General features: G+C 34.2%; 1 protein-coding gene across 49 annotated transcripts in view; it reads left to right on the top strand.

Moving 5' to 3' along the window:
* RIMS1 (regulating synaptic membrane exocytosis 1) overlaps positions 1-22,364 on the top strand; it is a 557,900-nt gene that overhangs the window by 445,309 nt on the left and 90,227 nt on the right. For 31 of the 49 annotated variants that reach the window (XM_060189926.1, XM_060189927.1, XM_060189930.1 and 28 more), the window contains one exon: positions 6,805-6,971. The exons of the other annotated variants lie outside the window; for them this stretch is intronic. In XM_060189926.1, coding sequence (XP_060045909.1) covers positions 6,805-6,971 — 167 coding nt within the window. The remainder of the gene's footprint in view (positions 1-6,804; positions 6,972-22,364) is intronic. 49 annotated transcript variants of the gene reach the window in all.

Below are 22,364 nucleotides of genomic sequence, written 5' to 3'. Positions count from 1 at the left end.
TAATATTTTATAAACTGCTAATCAATTATAATAATTGTCAGTAAAACATGTAATTTTGGGTAGCTAACTTTATAATTTTAACAACATCTAATATATCTTTTAGTATCTTCTGATTTTTTTTTAATTTTAGAATCTGACAGAAGTGTCCACAGCCGTTACAATACAAATGTTGTATTAATTTGATTCAAGAAGTAATTTTAAAAGTGATCTCATTTCAGAAATTCAAATAAGGCTGTGAATGTAGCTCAGTAGTAGGGTGGTCGGTTCATATGTATGAGGCCCTAGATTGAATCTTTGACACTGAAAAATAAATAAATAAATAAATAAAACTTTACTAGATTTGTATTACTACCTTAAAAATAAATTTATAAAAATCTCACTTATTTTTAAATAATGTCTATTTTGTTCATTATATAGATATTCAGAGACTGATATAAAAACTAAAGATATGATAACATAATGATTTATTACAAAATGATCAGTTATTTGTGTTTAACTTGGCTTAGGTGTAGAGGGATTTTCAGCTAAGACAATATCTAGGGAGGTTTGAGACAAATTTCTTAAATATAACATTAAAAAAACAGGAAAAATTAAAAGACAAAAAATAAAAATAAATAAATATTAAATGTAAAGTGAGAGAGCACAATTTCCTAATGTTCATAAAGTTGTCTTCTGCTCAGTAAACCTTTGTAAATTATTCTTTACGGTATTATCACTTACTCAAATCATCAGTCTTCTTAGTGGTTATCATCATTCTTGTTTATTTCACTACAAATTCAAAAAGAAATAGAAGGCAGGATAATTTAGGGACCATCCCCCAGTAGATGCAATTAATTATATATAATATTCTTTAATTTTGAGGTGCTTCCTTAATGTAGGATTGTTAATTCAAGTTCTCAGCATTATGTTGAAGTATGAAGTCAAATTGAATAGCAGTAGATAGGAAGGATGGAAAAAGTTAATAAGTATGGTAATAAAAAGACTTTCTGGATCATTCTGAACTAATATTCTAGTAATTAATCAGTAGGAAAAAAAGTCTGCAAAATGAAATATCCTGTAAAAAGGCATTGGTACATCCAACATACATTACAGTGCATAATGAACTGAATTCAAGCCTTGGGTTCCCACTCGCAGGGGGAAACCTCCAGGAGGGGTGAAGCAGTGTTGTGTTTCACTTTCTCCCTATCTCCCCCCTCCTTCTCAATTTCTCTTTTTCTACTCAATAATTTTTTAAAAACTTTAAGAATAATGAAATATCCTATAAGCCTAAATTGCCATTAATATTTATTCCTAATTAATTATGATTATCTTCTTTGAAAAAGTTTTAATTGTTTGCTTCATAGATAGTTAAAACTTGGAAACACTTTGCAATAACTTTCTACTGTATAGGTCTTCTTAACTTAATTTAGAAAAACTGAGACTTAAAGAATCCAAAACATAGCTTCCCAGATAGGATGTGTATCTTAACCTTATGTTAAGTCTAGGTTTGAGCAGTAGGTATACCAAGGTACTAGGGAAACTCTGATTCTGTGGTAGATGAAAATTAATAAGGACTTTAAGGGGAAAATAGCCTTTATGTGAAACCTTATATCCCCTGATGTGGAACTTAAGTGTCATATTGTTCTGCTTCTTTGAATATTGAAATATACACATTACCCCAGTTTGATACAGATATCCTTTTAAGTCTTTTAAGTTTTATAAAATTATGTTATATTTATCTTTCTTTTTTTAATATACTTGTTTTTTATTTTATTTTTATTTATAAAAAGGAAACACTGACAAAACCATAGGATAAGAGGGGTACAATTCCAGACAGTTCCCACTACCAGAACTCTGTATCACATCCCCTCCCCTGATAGCTTTCCTATTCTTTAACCCTCTGGGAGCATGGACCCAGGGTCATTGTGGGATGCAGAAGGTGGAAGGTCTGGCTTCTGTAATTGCTTCCCTGCTGAACATCGGCGTTGACTGGTCGATCCATACTCCCAGCCTGCCTCACTCTTTCCCTAGTAAGGTGGGGCTCTGGGGTAGTGGAGTTACAGGACATCTTGGTGGGGTCGTCTGTTTAGGGAAGTCTGGTCGGCATCATGCTAGCATCTGGAACTTGGTGGCTGAAAAGAGAGTTAACATACAAAGCCAAATGAATTGTTGAATAATCATGGACCTAAAGGCTGGGATAGTGCGGATGAAGAGTTGGGGGGTCCTCCATTTTTAGATAGCTAGTAGGCATATTTTAGTCATATTCCAGAGGGCCTATGGCTATACTAGTTTATTTTTCTTTTTCTTTTCTTCCCTGAGCCTTAAATCTGATATGCCAGTGGATCTAAGTTATTGTCTGGGGAGATGATGTCTTTCTCCCTCTCTATCTCTCTATTGCTTTCAATTTCTGGCTGTCTCTCTCCAATAAAAATAAAGATAATAAAAAAGAAATATATAACATAAATATTTTTTATTTTACTTTATATATCAAGTAAAGAGTAAATATTATCTACATTTCAAATGCTTACAATAAAAAATTTAAAAAATATTTATTCCTTCGATAGAGACTGAGAGAAATCAAGAAGTAAGGTGGAGGGGGGAGAGGGAGAGAAAGAGAGAGCCCTGCAGCACTGTTTAACCACTCATAAAGCTTCCCCTCAGCAGGTAAGACCAGGGCTTCGAACCCAGGTACCTTGCACAGTATAACATGTGAGCTCAACCAGGTGTACCACAACCCAACCCCAAAATTTTAAACTGTTTCTAGTAGCCATTCTTGTTATTGGAAACCTCTCTTATTTACTTGAAAATTCTTTTCATTCTCTATCCTTTCACCCCAATCTTTTATAGTTAATAAAATTTATTTATATGTTTGGGAACCAGTATTATCCTACATGATTAAATTTATTTATAATATATTAAATTTTGAACTTTATTTCTTTTTGACTTCTTGTTAGTATCTTAATATATTAGACATTGTACATAAAATAATATACATTATTTATAGTTCTGCCAAGGGCCAACAAGATAGCTCACCTTAATAGTGCTCCTACTTTGTCATCATGCAGCCAACGTTCCAGCATATCCCCCACTGCAATGGAGAAAGCTTTGTGCTGTGGTGTCTCTGATGTCTCACTTTTTGTTTCTCTTTTTTTTTTTTACTTTATTTTTCCCATTTTTGTTGCCCTTGTTTATCGTTGTTGTTGTTGCTGTCATTGTTGTTGGATAGGACAGAGAAAAATCAAGAGAGGAGGGGAAGACAGAGAAGGTGAGAGAAAGACATCTGCAGAACTACTTCACTGCCTGTGAAGGGAACCCCCTGCAGGTGGGGATCCAGGGGCTCCAACCTGGATCCTGATTACCATCAGTGGTCAGTGCACTTTCCTCCATGCGCACTTAACCCGCTGTGCCACCGCCCGGCTCCTTTCTTTGTCTTTTCTGTCAGGAAAAGTCAGATCAGAGTGGTGAATGATACAAACCTGGTAACAAGAAAAATGTATAATAAATAAATACTGACAAGTTAGAAATCCATTATCCATTGTTAAAGTATTTGCCATCAAACACTAGTAAGACTAGTTTTTAAAAGGCAAAGAAGTACTAAACTTATGTAGTGTAATTTCTAAAATGTACCAAGCCTAGACCATCTTTTAACACCTATCCTTTTTAAAAAATATTTATTTATTTATTTATTCCCAAGTTGCCCTTGTTGTTTTATTGTTGTAGTTACTATTGTTGTCGTCGTTGTTGGATAGGACAGAGAGAAATGGAGAGAGGAAGGGAACACAGAGGGGGAGAGAAAGACACCTGCAGACCTGCTTTACGGCTTGTGAAGTGACTCCCGTGCAGGTGGGGAGCCAAGGGCTTGAACCTGGCTCCTTAAACTGATCCTTGAGCATTGCGCCACCTGTGCTTAACCCGCTGGGCTACTGCCTGACTCCCCCAACAACTGTCCTTTCTTAGGCAACAGCTCAAACTTTGCTTTCGATAAAACAAAACAGCTTGGATACTGATGAAATGTAACACAATGCTGTTTTATTATTGTTTCGCAGAGTTGGATACTTTGATGGGGTAAAATGCATAAAGACTACATTTTAATTTATTTATCCATTTTTAATGGAAGGCAATTTTTAAAAATTAGTTTAATTTATTGTATTTTTTATAGAGACCTACAAAAATTGAGAGGGGAGAGAGACAGAGTGAAAAAGACAAAGAGACGCCTGCAAGCCAGCTTTAGGTGGGGACCAGGTGCTTGAACCTGGATCTTCGCATATTCAGTGTGTACACTTAACTAGGTGTGTAATCACTTAGCCCCTTATTCACTGACTTTTTAAATAATATTTTTATGTTTCTCAGACTCAGAAACAACCACCAAGATTGATGTGATGGGTTTCATTGCTAGCTGATGAATATGATTATTAATTACTTATCAATGTATCATCCCTATGTAGTTAGAACATCCTCTAAGTCAGTGACTTACTTCTCAGCTGTGTAAGTTCCAAGTTTCTTCTGAGCCATATCATGTTTCATAATTCTTCTGTGTATTTGCACTAAAATGTTTATTAAACTGAATTTAGCATATTATGTTTTATGTGAAGTCAGTGACTAAAATTTTGGACAGATTTTTTAAAAAGCTAAAGTTATAAAGAGATATGGAGAAAACTGATTGCATGTCAGAATTACTAATTTTTACTTACCCCAACGTAGAAAAATTTAAAGTGACTTAGTCTGTTATAATCACTTGATTCCTTGCTAAAATATAAAAAATCTACATACACACACACACACACACACACACACACACGGAGAATGGATTTCTTATAGGAAGGAATGATTTTTTAATTGTACAAATAGTTACATTCACATATAATTATGTTGTAGTATTCACTTCTTATTACTGACATTTGTCAAATAAGGTTAGAATTTGCTCTGGTGTCAGTACAATGCCAGAAAACTTCCTAAAGCTAGAACAGTGTTATAGCATTAGATCTCTCTTTGCTTTTTTCATTCTCTTAAGAGCAAACTATCATTTCAATCTATTTGGAATCGTTACAGTTATTATATAATATCTTTACTAAGCCAAATACTTTAAAAACAAATAATTAGAGATTATATTTGCAAATAATAACAGTAAATTAAAAATGTTCTGTTTGCCTTTTGCATTTAATCAAATGTACTCTTTAAATGAACATTTTGGATTTAAATGAACTAATCAGACAGGTAAGTTTGGAGACATTATCTTAAATCAAGTTCATTTTAAACTCCACATGATTATTCTAGACATAAACTATATGCATTTTTGGAATATAACATAGTATATGACGTTTAAAGGCAGATCATGTAATTATGGAAAAAATCTTTCAAAGTATTATTTTATGGATATTATACAATTTGGAATTATTTAAATTTTTGATGTGAAGTTTCCTGCACAACACATACATATAAGAAATGAAATACTAAAACTAACATTTACATATTTGCTCTCAAATGAAAGATTATTAAATGTGAGACCTCCTAACTAGTATTTTTTAAAAATTGTGTATTTATTTCTTTTTTTATATAGAGTGATCTAGGTTTAGTATGAGTCTATTTAATAAAATTTATCAGGTAATTGTTTATTCTAATAGTTATTAATGGTGTTTAAATTCACTTATATTGATCAAAACTCACCTGCGTGGCAGCATATGGGTTACTAGAGGGTGGATGGGTTTTTCTACAGGTTAAAAAAACACTTGGTATTTGCACACCTTAACACAAAGGTTGACAATTCACTTGCCTGATAAAAACCTTTAGAGCTCAGCATTCAGCCATTTGTTCCATTTTTGTTATGTGTTCTATCATATAAGAATATTACATGACACTCAAGTTCCTAAAATAATAACTAATATATTTGGTAGTTTTAAGTTATATGTCATTACATAAGTTTACAATTTATTGTAATTTAAACATAATGTAATGTAATATAATAATATAATATAATAATATAGAGAGCTAGTCACTGAGTGGAATGTTACAATGAGTAAAGAGGAATAGATTATCTATTTTCCTATTTTAACTTTAATATTTTATCTTAGATAATGAATCCCAAAAACAAATTTAATGACACTTTAATATATAAGATGCATATTAAAATTTAATAGGAATCTCAATTTTATTAGCCTTCAGCACTGAGCAGTTGATAGTTTAAATGTGACAATTTCAATTAAACCATAATAGAATGAAAATGAAGATCCAGTCTTTTCTATGTATATTTATTTGGTATAACCTCTAAGTTTAATATCAACCCTTCTCTGTTAGGACATGCTTTTTTTTTTTTTTAAGATTTTCAAAGCTTGTGATATTTTGCTTCAGGCAAAATGTGTTAAATTAATCAAATACTTTTAGCACAGACATGTGGAAGCAATCTGTATACAATGGGTAGGTTAAAGAAGTTTAATAAAATAGACAGTAATGAAAACAAAAACAAGATAGGATAAACCAATGTACTAGTAAAAAAATGTTGAAGTGTGTGTAAAGAATTCAGTGAGTTTTCTACCCAAATACTTACTTTTACTATGTAATTTAATCTTCATCACCATATCTTACTGTACATTTACTGTACAAAGGATATAGGACTTTACAGTGGAAATAAATTATTTTGTTAATGTTGAAATTTTTTTGAGTCCACACTTTTTTTTTTTTTACAAAGGTACACTTTGTAAAAGTATAGGCTAAGTAGTCGTTAACCTTGCCATGTTTGTCACTTTTTCATAGTCGTTAACCTCTCTATGTTTGTCACTTTTTCCCACATTCTGATGATAGAGCTTACACTTTCTTGTTTTTAATCTTTAGTATAACATACATAAAGATCAGTACAGAAGCTGTGATAACGTCTCTGCCAAATCATCAGATAGTGATGTCAGTGATGTGTCCGCCATTTCCCGAACCAGCAGTGCCTCACGCCTCAGCAGCACAAGCTTTATGTCAGAGCAATCTGAACGTCCCAGGGGTAGAATCAGGTGAGTTGGCAATACTGTTTATATGAACTGGATCATCTCCGTGATATATAACTTCATCTGTTGCATAGTTTCCTGAATATTCTTGCTAAAGTACAGTGTAGGTGAAGGAACGGATAGTTAATTAAAGTAATTGGAAATGAAGTGCGTTGAGCATTTATTTACCAACTATGCTTATTATTGTATGTACTGTACCAATTATGTACTGTTTAGTACTGACTATATCATCAAGCATAGCTTCTAACCATAATCATAATTTTGGAAGTTGCTCAGAGTAGCAGTTACAGCAATCGCCTTCTAATACAGTTCAATTCACAGAACATTTTAGTCCAATGTAAGCAAACTTTTTCTGTAAAGGGCAAGATAATAAATATTTCAGACAAGACAGTCCAGTAGTTTTTGCAACTACTTTATAATGTCATTTATAGTGCAAAGATTATGTAAACAAATGAGCAAGGCAAAAGTCCAGTAAAATTTTATTTACAAAATTGAGAAAGAAAGCTAGTACTGACCTTTTTAGACTCTTAAAAATTGTTCTGTTTTCATGGCCTGATCTGTGAAAGCAAAATACACAGCCCTAGTTAACATTATGTAAGTTGTAAGAAATTTACATGAAATGTGTTTAAATCAGCAGTAGTGCTCTTGTATTCTTGTAAGGAAAATACTGAAAAGGAAAAGACTTTAAGACTTAAACTGTCATTTTAAGTAAAGCAAACTCAATATGGACAAAGCATTTTTTTAATATTCATTAGCTCGTTTCCAAAAATGGAAGTTTCAATGAAGAGATTTTGGAGTTGGTAAGGGGCCAATACATATAAATGTTCAAAATAGAAGCAATAGCTTTCTAATAACCAGTCTAATTTTATTGTATATTCAGATGATGTGTAAAAAAGGATCTTAGAACAGCATTTCTTCTTTAAGCTCCCTGCCTTTTTAGTTCATGAGTCTAATCAAGTTGAAATAAATTATCTTACTATTAATAGTGTCCTGATAATATAAACATTATCAACTGATAACATGTTTTTTTTCTCTTTCTGATATTCTCAGCACCCAGTTTTAACAGAATGTTTCCTTTTCTAAAATTTAAAAAATAATTATAAAATCTAAAGACTACAGTAGCCATGCCTACTATATAAAATTAAGGCAAGTAAATTACTAGAACAGGTTTTAAGGCCTAGTGCCCTGTGGTGGAAGAACATTAATAAATACTAACATATATTATGATACAACAATCTTTTAAAACATTTCCCCAATAATAAGAAAAATTAATAGATTTCTTTATACTGATTTTTAATAGTGTATTTTGAAGACTGATCAGAAAATAAGACTTAAATCTTTTCACTGTTAATCACTAAAAACAATTTATTTAATAATTATTGTCAGGAGTAACATATTTTGACAATAGAACCAAATGCCTTAAGTACTATATTATAAAGTATAACCAAGTGATAGAATTGGCATCAGTAATCATTTGCAGGAATAATTTGGAATTCATTATCCTTTTGAAATTTTAAGAAAATTTTCATTTCAAAAATGTATCTTCTAAAAAACTGGTTATGCAGTTTTTGAGGAAGAAAAGCAAAAAACAGAGAAATGACTGTCAATAACAGACACTGGCTTTATAGAAAAAGGACAGAAAGAAACTACTCGGTAGTACTGAAGCATGTGCTACTCTGTGAGTAATTATCAGATTACTAATTATATCTTGGTAAGAAGTAAAAGCTGACTGTTGTCTCCTTTAAATTAGCTATTTTAACTACTGAAGATGGTAGAAAGAATATTTAAATAGTGCACAAATGAATTTTTTAAAGATTTTTAACATTTTATTTACTCTTTTATTAGAGATAAAGAAAAACTGAGGTGGAAGTGGAAATAGAAAGGAAGAGAGAGAGAGAGAGAGAGAGAGAGAGAGAGAGAGAGAGATCGAGATCTGTAGACATGCTCCACCACTCATGAAGCTACCCTTCTGCAGATGGGGACTGGGGACTTGAACACAGGTCCTTGTGCATGGTAATATATGCAACTAGGGGCACTACTTCTGGCCCCACAAATGAATTTCCTAAAGCAAAATCATTCTTTAGACATTTTTGTTTTCTGCTTCACATTCATGTCTCTGCAGTTTAGAACATATCTGAGAATTAGTTATTTGTGTAAGTGGATTCTATAAATCGAAGCACTAAAACTAATGGTTATATAAGTTTTCTTTAAGAGTAAAAGGGAGAACTTTTTTCCTTGTAGTCCTGTGTTTTAGATCCATTTTCTCCATATGTGGTAGTCATTGTGCTTTTTGGAATGATTAGGAATAGTTAAGAGGGGGGCAGGAGTGAAAAATAAGAAAGGGATATAAAGAAGAAAGAGAGAGAGAGGGAGAAAGAAAGAAAGGAAGGAAGGAAGGAAGGAAGGAAGGAAGGAAGGAAGGAAGGAAGGAAGGAAGGGAAAGAAAGAAAGAAAGAAAGAAAGAAAGAAAGAAGAGAAAGAAGAAGAAAGAAAGAAAGAAAGAAAGAAAGAAAGAAAGAAAGAAAGAAAGAAAGAAAGAAAGAAAAGCAAGCAATATGAGAAAGAGCAACACTTCTGACATTCAGAGCTTAGTTATCACATCATATGCCTTCTTCGGTCTCTGCGTTCTCCTAGACTCACATGTATACACATACACAGCTAGTTATTTCATGTCTATCATCAACCTTGTGCTAAAAATTTGTGACAAAGATTTCAAATAATAAAAAAATACATATTAAATGTGATATCTCACTGATATGAAACAAAGATTATAAGCTCTTCAGCCTATTTCCTGATCTCATAGTTAATGCTGGGAGAACTGATTCACAATATATTATTATACCTCAATCTGTGTCTCTGCATCTCTCTATCTCTGTCTCTCTTGCACTGTCAGGGCTAATCGCTGAGTTCTCTGTGTCTTATTGGTTCCACCATTTCACAGCCACTTCCCCCCTTTTCTTCCTTTTTGATAAAAAAAATGGAGACAGAACAAGAGAGGACAAAGGAAAGACAGAAAGGAGAGATACCTGCAACACTGGTCTACTAGGGCCTTGTCCAACCTAGACATTGCAATGTGTGCACTCCATCCCAGCCCCCTGCTTCTCATTTTTATTTTTATAATTAACATATTCATAGGTTTTACAATATGTTCATTGAACTTCTTTGTTAAAACATGAGCAGTGGCACAGTGGGTTAAGCACATGTGGCACAAAGCACAAGGACCAGAGTAAGGATCCCGGTTCGAGCCCCCGGCTCCCCACCTGCAGGGGAGTCGCTTTACAGGTGGTGAAGCAGGTCTGCAGGTGTCTATCTTTCTTTCCCCCTCTCTGTCTTCCCCTCCTCTCTCCATTTCTCTGTCCTATCCAACAATGAACAATATCAACAATGGCAATAATAACAACCACAACGAGGCTACAACAACAAGGGCAACAAAAGGGGAAAAAAATGGCTTCCAGGAGCGGTGGATTCATGGTGCAGACACCGAGCCCAGCAGTGACCATGGAGGAAAAAAAAAAAAAAAAATGAGTATGTGTGATTAGTTTGTTCATTCTATGATAAGTTAAAATGTATCTTGTTTTCAATATTTCTGTATATGGGGAAACTTTAATAGAAAAAAATAGAACCTAATATCTATATTATGGTAAACAACTCTTTCTTACATATGATGAATTAAAAAACTATTCATAAAAATTATGAAATGTTAAAAAAAACTTTGAAAATTAAGTGATAGGATGACTCATGTAATACAAAATCAACATTAACAAGTATTGTAAAAATAAAGGCCAGGCATTGGCACACCTGGATAAGCACACACATTACAGTGAGCAAGGACCCAGGTTCAAACCCCTGGTCCCCAGGAGGAAAGCTTCAGGAGCAGTGAAGCAAGGCTTCTTGTATCTCTCTCTCTTTCCTTCTCTACTTCCTTCTCCTATCTCAATATTTCTCTGTTTTTATTTAATTAATAAATAAATACAATTATCATAAAATATAAAAATACAGAGTTTCTGTTTTTTTTTAAATCCATTCAACTTATGACTTAAAAGTTTAATTTATCATTGCCTTAAATATTCCTCCAACAGTGTCTTCCTACCCAACTAGAAAATATGCACAGTGTATAAGTAGAGAAAAGTAGGAAATCACATATACTAGCATTGAGAAATAATATGTTTCATTTCTGAGTTGTCTGTTTATTTTTACATGTGACATAAGTGTTTATCCTTTAAAAAGGAGTTGAATTTTAATGGTATAGTTCTGAAGTTTTTTCATCTTTATCACATAACAGTTTATTTTTCAGGCAGACAAATATCAAATGTCTTATACAAGTTAAGCTTTGCAATCAATTGCAGTCATAATCCTCTAATAGCTCTCAGATGTTACACAATTTTAGAAGTTTTGTTAAAACCAGCAGTTTTCCAGCACCATTCAAGTTTGTGGCATGTATTCATCTGAGATACAGCATTGATTTTATAAAGCTAGGTGATTTTAAATTAAACAAATTTAATGCAGATAGTCTTTGGTCTTTTTACATTGCATTTTGAAATATATTTAAAAAGATAATTATCTTTTTCCACAATTCATAGTTTAAAATATGGGAACTTGTTAAAGTTATCTTCTATACACAAATAGTAATCTTGATACAGTAAATTGGCTGAAATTTAGCATTTGATGTCAGTAGATATAGTCTAGCTATACTAAAGAAAAGTAAGAGTCTTCTGTTTGGGAATTTATTTTAAATTATGGATTAAATTGTTTGATATTTAGAATTATAAATAATAAATGCATAATATCTCCATAAAGTAATATTTTATGAAAATCAATTCTATGTTCTAATTACATTTAAATGCTGTTCTAAAAAAAAAAATTTCAAATGTGCCTTATTTCAAAGGAATTTTTCAGTTCAACAAGTCACCACAGGATAAAATTTCTAAGGAATGTTTGTGTAGTTGGGGTGGTGTCTCAGTAGTAGAGGACAGGACCTATATAAAGCCCAAAATTTGTCCTCTCCACCACATATACCAGAATGATGCTCTGATTCTGGTCTGTCTCTCTCTCTCTCAATATCTCTCTCTATCTCTCTCTCTCTCTCCCTCCCTCCCTTCCTATATATCCTCAAAAAAGACTCTTTGAATTTCTTTTTTTTTTTTAATTTTTTTAATTAATTTTATTTTTGAGAGATGAAGACAGGAGAGAAAGAGAAACACCAGAGCACTGCTCAGCTCAGGCTTATGGTGGTGCCGGGGATTGAACCTGGGACTTAGGAGCCTCAGGCATGAGAGTCTGTTTGCATAACCATTATGCTGTCTCCCCCACCCTCTTTGAATTTCTTGTAATAACATTTGAAAGGTACATAACTGCAAAATTACCTGCTGTAGCAATATCTCTGAATAAAACATGAAATTCATTATATATGCTTACTAATTATTATACCTACTGACTTCAGATGTAATCAGGAGTAATGAAGCGAGATTTTTTTATTACATATTGGGACTTAATTTTGCATGTGTTCATTTTGCTGTGTGTATTTGTTGGGGGGTGGGAAGTCTATTGAGATCTGTAAGAGTACTAAAAAGAAAGGGAAAAATTAAGTAATAAATATGCAGATGTACAACAGGGAATAAGATGAAAATGAATTCAATTAAATATTTTGGGTATTGAATTCCTAAGGAAGAGAATACATGTAGGTGACTTTATAATGTCTCCTTTCACAGTAACTACTAAGTTTCAGTGGTCCAGGATTTATAAGTCATTGCAGCTGTTATGTTCTATAGATACATTAAAGTTGTAAAGATAAGGAAAGTATGTCATGTATCCTTTATAAGACTATATATATGTATGGTAAAATTACTGAACTACTATATACCATAGAACAAAACCATTGTTACCATGGTGTTACCATGTCACTTTCATGAAATAAACAGGCTCACAAAACTTTTTCCCCCACTTAATTGTGGGGATAAAGGTTCACAGTACAGTTGTAAACAATTCTACAGTGAAATTGGTTCTTAAACTAGTATTCAGTCTTAACTGTTCATATTTTTACTTTCAACATTTCTGTCTTTGTATTTCTTGTAAACAGCAATGACTAGAGTTAGATTCTTATCCAGATTAATATCTCCTATAATTTAATTTACAGGCCAACCCACTTATACTTTTATTTTTACTATATGCAAAATTATTTCTTATTTTGGACTAACAGAATAGCTTACTTGAGTTCTGTGTTGCTTTGCCATGTGTGTGACCCAGGTTTGAGCCTGGCCTCAACCACATTGAAGGAAGCGTCAGAGCTACTCCTTTCTCTCTCTCTCTCTCTCTCTCCCTCTCCTTCTCTATCTCCCTCTCTCTCTCTCTCACTGTGTGTGTGTGTATGTGTCTTCCCTTTCTCTGTCTCTATCCGAAAAAGTAAAAATATTCACATTTTAATATCAAATTTTTTAGCATTTTATTTTAGTAGCTGCCTTTATTTGTCATTTCTACATTTGAAAGGTACATAACTGCAGAATTACCTTCTATAGTAATATCTCTGAATAAAACATGAAATTCATTATATATGCTTACTAATTATTATACCTACTGACTTCAGATGTAATCAGGAGAAAAATTTACTATGATTCTGTGCCCACTTTTATGTTGCAAATATATATGTAGAGAGAAAAAGAAACGATCATGTAATATAATAATAATAATAATACATTTTCGCCCTCTTGTGGAAAAAAATTACTACAAAGTACTTGACCTCTACTACTTTCTCCCTATTATTTGTATATTTTTCAGTGTTTTAATTGATTTTTTGTTTGTCCCACTTCCAGATATTATTTTTTTACATGAAATATAAATGCACATGTATAAAATCTCCACATATTAAGTTTTATGGATATATACACTTATTTTCTAGAATCTCCACTATTTTTTGTTCAGCTTACACCTTCATTTTATGAGTATTATCTATGTTCTAGATCTGTAAACTAGAAATATTACTAGTAAGGGTACACTAAGACTTACAATGAGATCCCTTTTTCCCTTTTTTTAAAATTTTTATTTATAAAATGGAAACACTGACAAGACCATAGGATAAGAGGGGTACAATTCCACACAATTCCCACCACCAGAACTCTGTATCCCATCCACTCTACTGATAGCTTTCCTATTCTTTAACCCTCTGGGAGTATGGACCCAGGGTCATTATGGGGTGTAGAAGGTGGCTTCTGTAACTGCTTCCCCACTGTGGGCAGAGTACCTCACCAATGTTTTCCTTCTCTTAAAAGGTGTCTTGGTACAGTTCATCACTGAGTCCAAATACAAATATCTAATTTTCTCATCTGTAAAAGCTTCTAAGAGGGACTGGGAGGTGGTTGAGCACATGTTAGAGTGCTCAAGGGCTGAGTTCAAGACCTGGTCCCCATCTACAGGGTAAAAGCTTTGAAAGTGTTGAAGCAGTGTTGCAGGTGTGTGTGTCTCTCTCACTCTCTAGCACATCCTTCCCTCTTGATTTCTGGCTGTCTCTATCCAATAAATAAATAAAGATAATACAAAATAAAAGCTCCTAAAACATTCTTAATCTTCATAGCAGTAAGTTTTCAGTTTCTTCTTCTTTTTTAAATTTTTATTTATAAAATGGAAACATTGACAAGACCTTAGGATAAAAGGGGGGTACATTTCCACACATTGCCCACTCCCAGAACTCCATATCCAATCCTCTCCCTTGATAGCTTCTCTTTTTATTATCTCTCTGGGAGTATGGACCCAGGATCATTGTGGGGTGCAGAAGGTGGAGGGTCTGGCTTCTGTAACTTCTTCTCCACTGGACATAGGCATTGGCAGGTTGATCCATACTCAGAGCCTGTCTCTCACTTTCCCTACTAGGGCCGGGATCTGGGGAGGCAGGGCCTTTGTCCAAGTAAGTAGGCTTGGCATCATGGTAGCATCTGGAACTTGGTGGCTGACAAAGAGTTAAAATATAATGCAGAACAAAATGTTTACTAATCATGAACCTAATGGCATGAATATTGCAAATAAAAATTGGGGTCTCCATTTTGAAAAAAAAGCTAGTAGGTCTGTTTTAGATATATTCCAGAGGGCCCATGACATTACTAGTTTTTGCCTGAGCCTGACATCTAACATATGCAGGTGGACCCAGGTTATTGTCTGGGAAGAAGGTGTCATAGTTGGAAAAAGGACTAGAAAGCTGGATCAGAGAAGAGAGTAGCTCCCAAATGTGGGGAAAGTATATAATACTGTTAACTGTAACCCCCATCGATTTCATCTGGGATCCATAGTCAGCACAGGAGCCTATGAAATCTCTGCATCCCTGTAGGCCTGAGCTCACATTCTGTGGTCACGGCTAGGATTATTCCAGGCTGCACTAATTTCAGGACCCATCTTCCTTGGGTAGTAGGTAGAGTATGTTGTCCAACCTTCCTTCGGAGAGTGGAACATTCCCTACCATTGTTGATCCACATTGAGGGCAAGATCATATAGGGGCCCACAAAGGGGTCTATTATGTTGTTCCTGATGTAGATAACCAGTGACAGTGGCGAGAGGGATCTGCTAGAGGCCGAGGCCCATTATGTATATGTGGGAATCCCAGGGCTTCCTGACTAGGGCTCCTGGTAATGGGGTAGCCTGGTAGTGACTAAAGAATCATCATTAAAGTATGCCAGTCTCTTGACCCTATTCAGCTTTTGTAGTCCTTACTTTGTCTGACACAGTTATCTTTGGAGTGACTGGGGGACGTGTAATAGGAGGTAGGTGAGGAGGGTATCTAGGTCTAAGTAGAAGTTATTAGTTATCTAGGTCTAAGTAGAAGTCATTAGGTATTTTAAGGTGTCTTTTTAGTTCTTTCTACTTTCTTCATTTTTTTTTACTCACTACAAATTATTGTGCACTTTTCTTTAAAGTATATATTTTCCCCCTAACTTCTGGATTCATTTACATATGCCCTATCTCATGGGCCCTGGTCTATATCTAGGTTTTGAAGTTTTGTTAAGAAGAGTGCCACTCGAAATAGAGTTAGGTCCTATGAGCTAGGAATGGTCTCACTAGGGTAGTGAAGCTGAAAAGTTAACGTTCCACGCCTGACATCTCTGAACACAGACCGAAGTGAAGCGTGCTTTGGTGGTACTGGCTGCATTGATTAGGCTGGCATCAGCAGATGCAGTATCAATTGGTATAAAATGAGAGAAGCATGCAGGAGTGAGCCTCACCCTAGAGGTTTCTAGGAATGGGAGAAACATGGGCTTTATAGAGAAAGGGGAAGGTTCCTGCTGTCTTAGGGTTTAAGAAGGCAACAGATAGTTACTGCTATAACCAAATCATTTTGCAATTGGGTTAACTTTGACAATTTCATTGTTAAGATTTGCTGTATCATATAAGACCTCACCATAATTATGACCTTTTATGCTATTTATAAGTTTCCTCTTTTTTCCTCTTATTTTTTCTTAGGAACTTGATTTTTTTTAACTTATTTTTTTATTGAGGGGTTAATGGCTTACAGTATAGTTTTTTTTTTCTCAACACTCCCATCTTTGTCCCATTCTCATAGATAACCACTATAATTCTCCCACAGTCTTAGATATAGGTTAATTTTTCTTTCACATTCATATGTTCAAATCTCTATATTCTGCATATGAGTGAAATCATTCTGTAGTTATCCTTTACCCCCTATTTACTTCACTAAGCATAATCTTACCCAGTTCCATCCACTTTATCCCAAAGAATACACTATCATCTTTCTTTATTGTACTCCATTGAGTACAATAACTTTTTTATCCAGTCATCTGTCAAAGTGCATCCATGTTTTTGCTATTGTGAATAAAGCCATAATAAACATGGAGGGGGTGCATATATCCCTTCAAATTAGTTATTATATCTTTTGGATAAGTGCGTAGGAGTGGAATAGCTGGATCAGTATTTCCATTTGTATTAGTTTAAGGTTCCTTGATAGAGCTCTCCATAATGGCTGCACCAATTTGCATTCCCACCAGCAGTGTAATAGTTCCTCTCTCTCTCTCTCCACATCCTCTCCAACACTTATCTTCTCTTGTTTTATTGATGGAACCCATTCTCACAGATCTGAGGTGGAATCTCAATGTGGTTTTAATTTACATTTCTCTAATGATGAATGAATTATAGTGTTTGGCTATATTCCCTCTTCTATTTACTGGAAGAGTTTGAGAAGAATGGATGTTAGTTCTTTAAATGTTTTATAGAATTCATTAGTATAGTCATCTGGACCTGGGCTTTTGTTGTTGGGGAGGCTTTTGAATACTATTTCAATTTCTTTACTAGTGATTGGCCGGTTAAGTTTATTTACTTCCTCTTGTGTCAAATTTGGCAGTTGCGTGCAGTGTGGTGTTGTACCTGCTTGTGCACACATTTTGCAGTGCACAAGGGCCCCAATTCAAGCCCCCCAGTCCCCACCTGCAAGAGGAAAGCTTTGAGAGTGATGAAACAGTGTTGAAGGTGTCTCTCCCTGTCACCCCCTTCCCTCTCAACTTCTGGCTGTCTCAATCCAACAAACAAATAAAGATAAAAAAATTAATTTAGGTTGGCAGTTGGTATGACTCTAAGAATGTGCCCATTTCTTCTAAGTTGTTAAATTTATTTCCATATAGATGACCATAATCATCTTGCATGTTCCTTTTATCTCTGCTTCATTTGTTGTAACATATCTTTCGTTTCTGAGTGATTTTACCATAGCTTTCTCTGTTTCTCTTAATGCATGTAGCTAGTGGTTTGCTTATTTTATTTATCCTTTCAAAGAACCAGCCTTTGGTTTCATTAATCTTTCTGATAGTCTTAATTTTTTTTCTATTTGACTTATTATTTTTTTGCTTTTATTTTAACTATTTACTGTGTCCTGCTAACTTTTGTTGCTTTTCTAGTTGGTTCAGAACTAGAGTTTTTATTCAAGCAGTCATTTGTTGTAATTTCCCATCATTTTCATGTGTTTGAAAATTAAAGGATTTTCAAGGTATATCTAACACAATGCTAGAAATAAATATCCATATTTAATATTACTGTTATATTTCTTCATTTCTTGCAGCTGAGTAGTATTCCATTGTGAATATTTTGCCATATCTTGGGTGAAATTTGAGTGAATCATGTTAAGTGAGATAAGCCATAAAGGGAAGTCAGTGGCTAAATGATTTCATTTATAGGTGGATTTTAAGAACAAAGAAAGAAGAGGAAACACAGGAGGGAACATGGACTAGGTTTGATAAATTTCAGCAGGTCCACAAACTCTGAGGGGGTAGGAGAACACTGGGTAAGAGATGAGAGGATGTTGGGGACCCAGTGTATAATAGTGGAGGAGAACATGAACTCTCTGTAGGAGTGCTGTGCTGAAACCTATTATGGGAAGATAAATTATACTCATGTGACAACAACTGTCTTGTAAATTTTTATTTCCACAGTAAAATAAAATTAAAAAGAAGAGGAAGAAGAAGAAGAAAGTGTAGGTGGAAAATTAAGAACTATGACCCTGGTGATTTTTATCTCAAGTTAGAGTGAAAATGAAAGAGCTGGGCAAAGAAAATCAAATTTCAGATTAGCACTAAAATATAGGGTGTTCAAAATATAGCAGCCACATATGTACATAGAAGGAGAAGGTGAAAGGATCTGAGGGCTGGAAAGTAAGGGAGAAACGAAGCTTCAGCGTATCACTTAAATTGTAAGAAGGAATAGACACTATAGAATTGAAAAATAATCTGATGAATGGAGATAGATTAAAACTAAAACTGAGGAAGAGACTCCGGGAATTCATGGATGCTGTGTTATAAGAATAATTAGCGAACACCATATAGAGAACAGTCTATGATCAGCGTTCCCATGTTAGATAGGTTATTGGCTGCCAATCTGTCCTTAGAGACCGTTTTTGTATCAGTTGGTAGACCATGGTTCAGTCAGCTCTGACCAAGATGACAAGATACCAAGCACAACAAGGTGTACACAGCACATGGCTTTTTGGTTCTTTTTAACCAAATGGGAGTAGTGTAACTGTAACTGGGAGATTTTGGTCATCCAGGTTGCTAACATGCAAAAAAGAAAAATAAAAATGTCTCCCCCCCACCTACAAAACAAGGCTTTCATATTACATAGATTGATATAAGGTATTTGTTATATCTATAAGAAAATTATAAACAAAGTAATTATAGTTTCATGTGTAATATAGTAGTGATGTGTATTATAACATTGTTACCTACTATTTACTTATAATAAATTATTTTAAGGTTATTTATTTCCATTTAAAATATGTTTCTCTATATTTTAGAGGTAAGAAATTCATTCGAAGACTATATGCAGGGCATGCAAAGCAAATAATTATACTGTCATTAGAACATAAATCTAAAAGAGAGCGAGAGAGAGAGAGCATAAATCTTTCTTCCATTAAAGCTGCTGTATTGTTACTTTAATGGTTTACTCTGTAAATCTCCTTGTTAAAAAAATAATTTGTTAATTTATCCTTTCTTAAATAAAAAAAGACTGCATTTCCCAATAAATAAAAAAATAATAATAATGATTTGTGAAATTTTCCAAGGCAAAAATTGAAAAAAAAGTAATTTTCACATTGAAATAGCTTATAAGTAAGTAAAGCCTAGTCTCCTAAGAAATCACTAGTAAGCTTTCCCCTGTGAAGCTTTACTGTGAACACCAGGGGAAGTAAAGAGAGGAAACTGTTGACCTACTTCTCGAAGAACCATCAACCAGTGATGAGAAGGACATACATCAAACTGATAGATATTAGCACCAAGAACAGTAAAAGTCTATTGAATCACCCTACTGGTGGACAGACAGGATCTTTTTTTCTTTTTAACCTGGCTGCTAAATTGGCATAAACTGTTAATCATACCTCCCAATGTGAACTTGTCTTACTGTCATTTTTCAGATTTTGAAAACTTTCTATTATTATATCTCAAGGAATTATTTTTTATTTATTTATATTTTGTAATTCCTTGCTATATTTTCTTGTTTATATTTTGAATTATGCTTCCTAAAACACTGACATGTAATTAATCTCTAGTAAATATTATAGTTAAGTAACAATTACTATGAGGTGAATAATTTTTACATAAAATGTTTTTTGGATCTAATTTACTTCTTTCATAGTTCTCTTGATGAAGATGAACTCAGCTAATGACCAGGTCAATCTAACAGGTGAAAAAAATGTTATTACAACATTGATGCTTATCTGATTAGTGTTCATCTCTTTCATCTAGTAGACAGTTGTAAAATACTGATAGCTATGTAAAGACAGAAGTCAAATTATAAACTTTATATTGTGACGATGAAATCTCACTATTCTCATCCAAATGTATAAAATCTTTACAATAACTAAAAATTATTCCATCACTCTTCCTTTGTGGTAAAAATCAACCTCTCTACTGCATTAAAACTAAATAATTATAGGTTTTACCCTGAACTAAATTTTCAACTAATCTTTTTTGTTAGTGAACTAATTCTGTTGTCCCTTTTGTAGATTTATTGCCTAACATAAATCTAAATTTAAGCTTTTCAGTTAACAGTAGTCTTAATATTTTATATTTACCCTTTCTAAAATTCTGAGCCACCACCTACATAAAGCATTTTGGGGCCTAGATGGAAATGATGATAGGAATATGAAAGGTTCAATGAAATTATCTTATATAGTTGGCATTCAGGGGCATGCTATTCATTATATCCTCACTCTGCACTATACTAAGATATAGTTTTCATTGAATTACTGGAGCATAAAAACAGTCTTCAAAAAATTTAATTTGATATTTACTTAAAAATTTTTTTAAATTGATTTATTTTTTGTTGCCCTTGATTTTTATTGTTGTTGTAGTTATTATTATTGTTGTTATTGATGTCATCGTTGTTGGATAAGACAGAGAGAAATGGAAAGAGGAGGGGAAGACAGAGGGGGAGAGAAAGACAGCCCTGCTTCACCGCCTGCGAAGCGACTCCCTGCCTGTGAAACGACTCCCCGCAGGTGGGGAGCCGGAGCAGGTGGCATGAACCAGGATCCTTACAGTGGTCCTTGCCCTTCGCGTCACGTGCGCTTAACCTGCTGTGCTACCGCTGTACTCCCCTTGGTAATTTACTTTTACAAAAATGGTCATGGTGGCAAGAATTATTTTTCTGTAATACCAAGACTTCTATATGCAGCTACTCCGCCAACAAAATATGTGCTTAGACCATTAGTCTAAACTGTTGTGCAGAACACAGTGGGGTTCAGTACTTTGCATGTCACCATTCAAGCTCAAATTCTCAAGGCAGGTGAGGAGATGGTTTCCAGGGAGAGTAGAATCTTCAATGTATTGGCACAAATGAAGTGATAAATGCTACCTTTGATCTCTTCTTTCTGTAAAGTGTTTGGTGGACTTTTTAGAACAGATGCATAGGTATTGTGGTGGTAGACATATGCCTGTCCATGGAAATGTTTTAGAATTTAGGCAAATATCTATAAGTAGTCAGTACAGATCATCTGTGGAATATATTTAGAAATTTTTCATTTAAACTTTATAATGTCATAGAAATGTCTCAATTATTCTAGATAATTTACTCTTCTCAAGGGTGCTCTTTTGTTCCTATTTTATTAATTACCTTTTTACTATATTACATAATTATATTTTATATTTTATTTTAGGACAGAGAGAACTCGAGAGGAGAGGAAGACAGAAAGGAGGAGAAAAAGACAGATGCCTGCAGAACTGCTTCACCACTCATGAAGCAACCCCCCCTGCAGGTGGGGAGCTGGGGCTCTGAACTAGCATCTTTGGTCATTGTGCTTTGCACCATGTGTGCTTAGCCTTCTGCACTACAGCTGGGCCCCGAGGACTCGTTTTCTTTTCTTTTTTATTTATATATTTTTTCTATTTAATAGTTCTTTCTTTTTATTTTGTTTATTTATAAAATGGAATCACTGACAAGACCATTGGATAAGAGGGGTACAGTTCCCACCACCAGAGCTCCATATCCTACCCTGTTCCTGATAGCTTTCCTATTCTTTATCCCTCTAGGAGTATGGACCCAAGGTCATTATGAGGTACAGAAGGTGCAAGGTCTGGTTTCTGTAATTGTATCTCCACTGAACTTGGGCGTTGGCAGGTTGATGCACACTACCAGCCTGTCTCTCTCTTTCCCTAGTGGGGCAGGGTTCTAGGGAGGAGAGACTCCTTGACACATTGGTGGGATTGTCTGCTCAGGGAATTCAGTTTGGCATCATGGTAGCATCTGGAACTTAGTGGCTTAAAAAGAGTTAAGATATAATGCAGAGCAAATTATTTACTAATCATGAACCTAAAGGCATGCATATTGCAGATGAAGATTGGGGTCTTCATTTTGGACAAAGCTAGTAGGTCTATTTTAGGTTTATTCTAAGGAGCGCATGACTTTAGTAGTTTTTGCCTGAGCCTGGCG

This window comes from Erinaceus europaeus, chromosome 4 (genome assembly GCF_950295315.1).
Source record: "Erinaceus europaeus chromosome 4, mEriEur2.1, whole genome shotgun sequence".
Taxonomy (NCBI): Eukaryota; Metazoa; Chordata; class Mammalia; order Eulipotyphla; family Erinaceidae; genus Erinaceus; species Erinaceus europaeus.
This window is presented reverse-complemented; position numbering and strand designations above follow the sequence as displayed.